Source organism: Lonchura striata, chromosome 2 (genome assembly GCF_050655825.1).
Source record: "Lonchura striata isolate lonStrDom1 chromosome 2, ASM5065582v1, whole genome shotgun sequence".
Taxonomy (NCBI): Eukaryota; Metazoa; Chordata; class Aves; order Passeriformes; family Estrildidae; genus Lonchura; species Lonchura striata.
Genome location: NC_140704.1, coordinates 53,088,239 through 53,097,463, shown reverse-complemented (window position 1 = coordinate 53,097,463; position 9,225 = coordinate 53,088,239). Strand labels below are relative to the sequence as shown.

The window sequence follows — 9,225 nt, the reverse complement described above, 5'->3', positions numbered from 1 at the left end:
TCTCTTTGAAAAAGCAGCTTGAAGATTACACAGTCAAGCCCACAAAAGCTGGGAAAGGAAAAATATTATACTGGGCTGCCCTACAGTGCCATCGCTTACACCCAGCCAGACCAGTAACTCCATCAGCACGGTCTGCTCTTACCCTGCTTCATCCCCGACCATGGCAGGCCAGGTCTTAACATTATTGGTGATTTTGGGTTGCCCATCTTTGGATTTGAGTGTAGTAATGTCATGCCACCTGTTTAGGGTACTGGGGGACTGTGGGGGGGTTTTCTCCTCCCTTGCTGATTGATACTGTATATCTCTGTCATATTTTTTTCAGGCTTTGCAAACTGCAGTTCTGTCTTGGGTACATGCCCTTTTGAAGTAAGAAACTAATTTAATTAATTAATTAATTTACAACCTTGGCACTAAAGTGCAGACTAAAGGTCAACAGCATCTGCTGATTTTGGATGGTACAAACCACGACTGCCCTACTATTTTTTGTTTTCCTGAGAATTTGGCATTATATTGAGCTTTACCACATGGCAACACAGGTCCTCCTGTCTCCGGCTGCAGCTTTGAACATGCAGCTTTTCACCAGACCAATCACAGGTCAGGCTGGAGGATCAGGAATATGACCTGGAGCCCCAGCCATTCACTACTCAGCTCTGGAAATGCTACAACCTGACCTTGCACATGGCAGCACACAGCAAATAACCAACATGCTGAATAGGACAGGGGGCTCCTTGGCATCTCCTGCCCTCTTGACATTAATCCTGAAGTAGATCCAGCTGGTGGAGGAGATCCAGCTGGAAGATGAGCATGCAGGGGTTGGTTAAAGGTAGAGGCAGCGGTGCAAGTTTCATGCACAGAGCAGAGAGAGGAGTTCTCAGTCCAGGTGTGTGGGTTCTCTTACGGCAGCCGGCGTGCAATGCAGATGACATTGTTTAGCACAATGCTCTCACACGCGTGCATGTGTGCAGGACTTCACTGCACTGGCATGTAAGAAGTGGGAGTTCCTCACCTCCCACTACCTGCAGGCAGCTAGTAAGACTCAGAAATGCCTCTATCAGTTCTAAGCCCCTGGCAGCCATCATCTGTTGTCAGCATAGATCCTGCTACTGATTCCTGAGTCCCCACAGCCTACTCATTTCTCTGCTGTTTATCATGTCTTTGAGGCTTGTTCTATCCCTGCTGCTGACCTTCTGTTGGTCCAAGCTGCGAGGAAGCCACTGTCACACACACCCATCCCCCAAAGTGAGCTGATGCTGAAGCACTGCCAGTCTCTGGGAGAATTTATATGATTGCAGCATATAAACTAAGGCACCATGGCCACTATCAACCTCCCTTTCAAACTGCAGGGTCTCCTTCACCCCTACCACGTCACTCCCAGGGCTCTCCTGCCTCTCTGGCTTTTCAGATGGGTATGTTTTAGGTTTTAGCTCTCCATTCCACCCTTTGTCCCTCCTAAACCTTAAGACCTGAGCCAAACAACAAAAACTTAATGGTGAGCAACAAAACACGAGGACACATATACACACAAAAATAAAAGTTAAAATGAACAAATAACAATGCAAATTTATCACCCACCACCTGGGAAATGGCTTACCTATTTTGGCTGAGGAAGGGGTAAGGCAGAAGCTGAGCACTGACAGCTAACAGAGTACTCTGGATCTTGCCAAGGTACCAGCAATGGAAAAAGGCTTTGAAATTAGAACAGATCAGACACCTTAAGACCAAGCAGTGCTACAACATTTTCTATACTGTTTGCCACCACTAACTTGACACCATCCATAACAACTGCACTCAACAGGAGCATTCATTGAATATGTCCAGCTTTGAAGATAACTGTGTCTTTGCAGATCACACTGTAACCCACCTGAGTGGACATCTACAGATTAACCCAGCCAGGAGAACTTCTCTTCCTCCCTCCCTCCCTTGCTTCTTCATGGGTGGGCAAACCATTTGTGAGACACCCTTGACAAGCAAGGGATGGAAACACAGCCCCCATAGAACAGCTCAGAGTTCAGCACAGCTTAGCTTTGGCCTCTGAACTGACTGCTCCTGCAACAAAGGTAGCTAGGTAAGTCTCTCTCCTCTCTTCAGTGTCACACTTCATCTGTGTGACTCTGTATTTTCCACCCAACACTCTTCAGCCATCTTTCTTCAGCAAGAAGGTAAACACCCTGTTTTGTTTTCCCGTCTGTATTTAAACTGTGAATAGAGTGAAGCAACAGACTGGGAAAGCAGAAAGAGGAAAGCAGTTCTGAGTGGAAGCGATAAAAGCACTGATTGCAACCAGGCTTTTCAGATGTATGAAAAAATAACTCCCTCCCCCAAAGGAGATATTTTAGAAGCTGAGAGCTAAGAACTTAAGTACAAAGGCTTTTGTTTTTATTGACATTATAAGAAACATTTTTTTCTTTGTTACAAAAAAGCTAAGTGGTTCTGAAAGCAGAAGTACAGTTCATATGTACACAGTGCTACAGACCCTTCAGATCAACCTAAGGCTTGAGAAACATCAGATCATAACTGCAGGTTTATCAAATTAAGAACACTAAGGTCTGTTACAACTGAACACTATTCCTACCGTACATAAATGTATTTACACATTCTCTTTTTTTAAGGATTACAAGCTTTATAAAAAAAAATTTAAAAAATTTAAAAAAAGCAACACTTTTATCTTACACATCTGCAGGACTGACAAGAGTAACTGTTCCATAGGAGATATTCCACCAATCCAAGGACAATAACACATGAATAACAGAGGTTTACAAGATGTTTCAGACACTATTAACAGTGGTATGTGCTATTAGCTCAATGGCAAGTACAGCCTCATCAGGAAAATTTGGCAACACATCCTGGTCCCTCTCTTTCACAGGGTCAACGCAAAATAAGGCACATACATTGTGGGAATACAAACACTGCTGTGCAGGGGAACAAGCAATGGCGGGACAAGTGAGCTGACCAGCTGAGGGGCAGGGGAAGCAGTGGCGGGAAGTCAGCAGCCAGCCAGCATCATAATGCACGTACCATCTGGGGCCATTCCCCAAGGAGAGAATAACATCATCTGCCAGGTGTTGGATGTGTGGGACTGTTGTACTCCCACATGGAAGCCCACTGACTTTCCTGCAAACACACCTTTCCTTCACCTGCGTGTAAATGACAGATACACTTTTCACTGGCAACTTCCACTTTGTGGAAAGTAAAACTGCCTGGAGAAACACACACGCTTCAGGCAGGCTGAGTGTTAATGATGCGCCCAAGGCCAACAGTAATGCATATGGAAGACCCTCACAAGAAATGGTGATTTAGACTTATGCTGCAATGCTTTAAAAATAGAAAAGTCATGATATATTGTGCAGTTTCTTGTACTCTTGGGTGAGCACTGTGAGCTATGCAAAAATCTACTGATGTGCCGCATACACAAAAGCAACTCTATAACTGGGTAGAGGGGTGCTGGTAAACTCATCCCACCAGTGTTGATAGGACTTTCCCCAGACTGCCACATGTTGAGAAGGAGGTTGAAAAGTGAAAGCTGGTGTCCAGTGTAACAGTGCCATGCTCAGAGAGACCAGTCTACCTTATCAAAACAGAACTAAAACCCAAGATAGCTGGGCTACGATGTATTGCTACCCTCACAGGTACCAAAACCAGCCTCTTTAGTATAAAACAGAAAAGCATGAGAAAACACTAAAAACTGAAAAGTGATACATAAGAGCACATGCACTTAATAGTGAAAATGGTAAATCCTTTGCACAAACTCCCCAAGGACACAGTGGAGTCTCTGATTCTTCAGCTTTGCCAAATCAAGTGGGATGCCTTTCTTGAGCATGTAGTTTCTGCCAAGACACACTGCTGGCCCAAGACAAGGCTAAGTGAGTGACAAAGGTTTGTCAAATCCAGGAAGACAAACTGGCTACTCAAACAGTCTCTTTCAGCCTGGAGCAATATGAATGGCTCCGTCTAAGCTCTGATGGATCACATCTGTTAATAGCTTCCCAGCATCAATTGCACCAGCAGATACAATTATGAACTGGAAAATTGAATTTAAAAAATAGTTGGGGATGTTTGGGGTTTTTTTAATGTATTGGTTCCATTACAATAAAAGACTTCTCTCCCAAGCCACCTACTCCCAGGCAGGTCATAAGTCTCCCTGTTGAAATTGTTTGTAAACATGTAATTGATAGCTTTAATAAACAGACAAGATTGGCTACTGAGAACCGTCTGAAACATGTCCAGCACATCCTTTCCTTATGCCTATAGTGCTGCTTCTCTGCAGGGCTGTGGGCTGTATCCCAGGACTGCAATGCACAGCACAGCCCTAGGAACATCCCTTCCCCTGGGGACCTGCCCAGGGGGATGCATCGCTTCTTGTCCCAGCAGCAGAGCAGGGACAATGGTTGTGTACAGGCAGAAGGTCTCTGCAGGCCCTTTTCCCACTGCCACAGCAATCCAGTCATTTGCTATGGTGAGCAGTGCCCAACTGCCCATGCAGCCCAAGGACCCCTGCAGGCGGGCTGTGATAGCTGGTCAGGGGCAGGGAAGCTGGGAGGGGAAGTGTCAAAGAGAAAAGTGCAGGGTGAGTGAATATGTGTGCACGGGACAGAGCAAGAAAGAAATGCTGGCTAAACATAAAAGAAAGATAGGAACTAGATCATGATAAAAGGTGTAGGATATTTACATTTGTCTTGATTTCTCACATTCCAGCTCACAGTGCAAATCTCTTGGTACATGCTGTGATAATCTCAAATATGGCCCCTGTACCAGATTCTGATGATGTCTTCCTACTGATTTACACATTCATGCTCTGACTCTAACAGCTACTAACAGATCAGTGTTATCTGACAGCTTCACTGAGATTAAATTCCTACACATTTCCTCAAATGCCATGTCCTGAATCAGCTGGTATTTCACCTTTTGAAAAAAATGCTATGGTTTTCTAGCCCACAGAAGTCACCTTCTGATTTTGACTGGGCTAAAGTTTATCTGTATTTTAAAACTGATTATGCTCCCTCCTCTTGCTATATGCCTACTATAACATCAGCTCCTTATAGACATCAAATCCATGACTGTAAGTGCCTGCACAATCTTCATCCCATAGTAGGACTTCATTATGGGGATTTAATTGAGAAGTTTTCAAGGGCTGGAACTCCATGCAGCTTCTTGGAGTGGGTGAATTTAAGCTGTGGTCTTGTAATTGCTCCCCACAGCAGCCTGTTCACTCAGGAGCACACCTATGGGTGCAGACATGGAGCACAGCAGAGCCAAAAACAAGCCAGTGCTCACAGAGAAAATGCCATTCACCTCTACCAGTGAGTAGCTTAATGATCACAGTGCGTTGGTTTCAATTTTTTGCTGGTGTAACTGACCCTGGGCATTGACCCACTGGTTTGCTTGGAAATTAAATACACATGGTGTCACCAAGAGAGAGAGAAAGAAGCTGGGCTGGTCTTTCTGAGCTTTGATTACTTGCCAGACAACTCAGTTGGTTAGAGCATAGTGCTAATAGCATCAAAGTTGTGGGTTTGATTCTCATACAGGCCATTCACTGAAGAGTTGGACCTGATAATAATTCCAGATCAGAATAGTCTGTGATCTCTGAATACTTGCTGTTCCCCTTGTTTATTTGCTATTTTTAATGGCAGTCGTAATTTCTTGGTTTTGTAAAGCCTGGACACAGTGGAAAAACATTTAAGATTATCAGATTCCTTGCAACTGCTTTGATTTATTTGGCTAGTCTGAGAACTGGGCCAGTCATTCATTTTCTACTTCTTTTACATGACATGCCCATGATGTTTTTGAAGCTCTATGTATCCATGGAGCTGTCTGGGCTAAAGGGGATATACATATAGTTCTTCCAGCACATAAGAACCAGTGGCTCAGCAAGTTAAACCTGAACAATTTGCATTAAAAAAAAAAAAAAATCCCCAGTATGAAATACTGCAATATTGTGATTTCATTGTATGAAATACTTAGTAACACCCTGACTGTATCTCCACAAATGTGGTATGCAATGGGAAGACTGTAGACTACCAAAGTCACTATACATGCCCATAATTTTGCTATTCGGTCATTTAAAAAAGAAGGCTGAAAACCAGAATACCAATACTGCAAAAGATGAGAGTTGGACAACAAACAGCTTTCTGGTCCTCTCCTTCCTCTGAAATAGGTCAAACATGGCACAAGTTCAGTATTGTTATTCAAGGCAGTGACTGCTGTCTCTGTGTGTGTTTGCAAAAACCTTCAGCTTTTGCTAGATATCAAAGAGCTGATGGTTTTTACATTTCTTATTTACTTGAACCTCACAACTTTTTGTGCTCCATGTCTCTGAAACTGCAGCCCAGGGGTACCATGGCAGTGCATTTCTAAGCTGGTTTTCCACCTCAGTGTGATGTGTCCAGTGCATCCAGAGAGGATTTCATCACTGTATGCTCACTTCACATTGTGCCTGGTTATAAGTTCAAGAGGAAAAGTTGCAACAGTTTTACAAGGTCTAGCTTCATTTAAGTAACAGAAAATTATCATTTCATCAGGCCTTTCTTTACAAAAAAACCCCAAAACAAAACAAAACAAAAACCCCACAACATGCACTTCACACGTTTACATTGGTTTACAGGTAAAAAATAAAACAAAAATAAAAGAAGCATACAGACATTTGAAAAGGGCACGAAAGAGAGAGAAAAGAGAGAAAGGGAGGGAATGGGCATAGCAATACTGATTCAAAACTGAAATGGAAGACAGTTTCTCCCTAGAACACTTTAGGGTTTTCAGAGTCCTTATTCCATAAAAGGAATATACTTGAAACACATCCCATTTAGGTGAGATGAGATTGCTAAAATACATACACAACTAAAAAATATGAGTCTTTTTTTTCCATCTGTTATCTCCTAAGGGTTTTTTTGTTTTTTATGTCTATTGCATAACAGCAAGAAACTTGCTTTCTTCTGCAAGTGAGGTCAACAAAGAGCTCATGTCCCCAATAGCCATGTTGGTTGTGCTTACAGGCATAGCTGGGAATGTAAGAGATGCTTGGGGAGTGGTGAGGCGTGAGGAATTGCGGGAGACATTTTGAATGATACTTGGGCTCAGGGCTCCTGAAATTAAGCTGACATGGTCCCCATCATCTATGATAGCATCAAAATCTATCTGCACACCCTCTAGACTGTTGTTGTCAATGCTGTCAACTGTACTTGACACTTGGTTAGTCCCCGGGGAAAGAAGCTCAGATGAGTTTTCAGTTGCAGTCCCCTGCAGCAGGCAGCTGGCTTCTGAACCAAAGAAAGAACTTGTTTTCATAGCTTGGTGGCTAAAGCCCATGGTTTGGTCATATAACTGACCAGAGTAATTCTGTATGTTAGAGCAGAACTGCTGTGATTGACCTTGCATTTCCATCTTAATGGTGTTTACCCTGTATGTCTGGTTGCCATCACCTATGTGTCTTTGCTGTTGGGACAGGTTGTTTCTCAACACGTTTTGCCGTCTGTTGCTGCTGTAATTAGAGCATGACTGGTAACTTTTGGCCACTGACAAACCTGAAGGCTGGCTACCAATGGTGTGAGACACCAGTGGACAACTCTGTGGCCCTTGATACAGGCTGCCTTGTGAGGTAGGACTAACCTGCCCTAGCATCATTTGACCAGATTGATTGACTCCCTGGTAACGAATTCCATCTCCTACTGGCTGGCTTTGCAAATATTCCTGTTCCATTATATTCCTGTCCTGCATCCCATTTGCCATACTGCTTGTTTCATCACTGGATGCCAGGGGATGGCTGAAATTTTGCTGGCTCCCATTCACTGGCATGTTGCTGATTCTCAGCTTCTGCCCTTGCACTGCCATGCCACAGGAATTGTCTGTCACCCCAGACATCATTGCTTGCCTGCCCATGGTTTCACTGTAAGGTTTGTTGGGCTGCATGCTGAAAGAATTCCCGGCTCTGCTGGCAGGAGTCATATTTTGCTGTAAACTGTAGGAAGTGTTGTTCTCCATCGGGTTCTGATAGCCATTCTGCTGGGCTATGTTGCTTCTTTCCAGGTTCTGCTGCTGAAGCATCATATTGTTATGCAGTCTGAAGGCCCGAGCCTGCTGCACTGCTGACCGCTGACCACATTTCAGCTTTGACGGAGATAAGTCAGAACTTCCTGAGCTTACTTCATTCCACTGAATGGGCAAGTCACTCTTATTTGCCTCAGGACCCGCTTGCTGACTGCTCGGTGTAGGGGCTTGGTCAAAGTTGCTGGAATTGTTGTTTCCTGAAACTGAGCTGTGATGCATTTTGTTGCTATCTAGAACATTGTTGAACAAATGGTCGTACATGCCCTGGTTCTGGGAATTCAGATACTGGACCACGTCATCTGGCAGGAGATCCTCATCATTCAGACTGCTACCTGCTTCCATTGTAGCAGCCTCCAGGGCGACGTTCTCGCTGATGCTTGGAGGACAGGGAGAGCTGAAGCCGCGGAAGACGCCACCCTCAGAACGGGTGTAGTTCTGAAGAACAAGGTTGCGCTTTTCCATGGATGGAGGCAAAGCAGGAGTGTTAAAGCTATTAAGACTGTTGAAACGCTGGACTCGTGGGACAGAAAGGTTGTCGGAGGCCATTCTGACTGGATCACTGGCTCTCCTTGTCCCATTTCCTAAAGCTTCGTGAGACAGAAAATGTCTCCTGCTGTAACCATTTGCCCCACCATCACTACATCTTCGAGGGATGTTCACTGGAGGCAGTGGAGATACTCCAGACTCCCTGCAGTCACCCAAGAGTGCCATCCTTGTCTTGAGGCTCATCCTCTCCATGTTAGGCAGTGGAGTTGGTGGGGGTCCACCAGTAGCTGCTGCATATTTAGCTTTCAGCCTGTATTGCTGGGCTGGGGTGAGGCTGAGAAGACTTGGCAGGTCATCACACTGGCTCACTTCACTGGAGCGCCGGGAGGCATCTGTTGAGATGGGGTCGTAGGAGTCTGCAACGCTCACGTTCTGCGGTCTTCCCTCTGTCTGGGAGGCATCGCTGGACCTCCGGCTGGAGAAGCAAGGTGAGATTCCAGAGGACCTGCGGCTGCTCAGGTAGGCTGAACTGATTGTGCTAGTATTGCTGTCCCTCCTGTTCAGCATGTTCAACACAGTGATGTCCGTACTGGAGAGCTCATTCCTGTTTGGCAGAATAGTCATGGATCCTCCGACACTGCAGCTGCTGTTCGACTGGGTACCTGCGGGTAAAATTCACAGTTAAACAAAGAGGTATTA

General features: G+C 44.8%; 1 protein-coding gene across 10 annotated transcripts in view; it reads right to left on the bottom strand.

The window, feature by feature from the left end:
- Nucleotides 1–2,354: 2,354 nt before the first annotated feature.
- The window catches only part of GLI3 (GLI family zinc finger 3), a 204,638-nt gene continuing 197,767 nt past the window's right edge, over nt 2,355–9,225 (bottom strand). For all 10 annotated transcript variants that reach the window (XM_077786302.2, XM_021531961.4, XM_021531964.4 and 7 more), the window contains one exon: nt 2,355–9,188. In XM_077786302.2, coding sequence (XP_077642428.2) covers nt 6,898–9,188 — 2,291 coding nt within the window. In that variant the 3' untranslated portion in view covers nt 2,355–6,897. The remainder of the gene's footprint in view (nt 9,189–9,225) is intronic.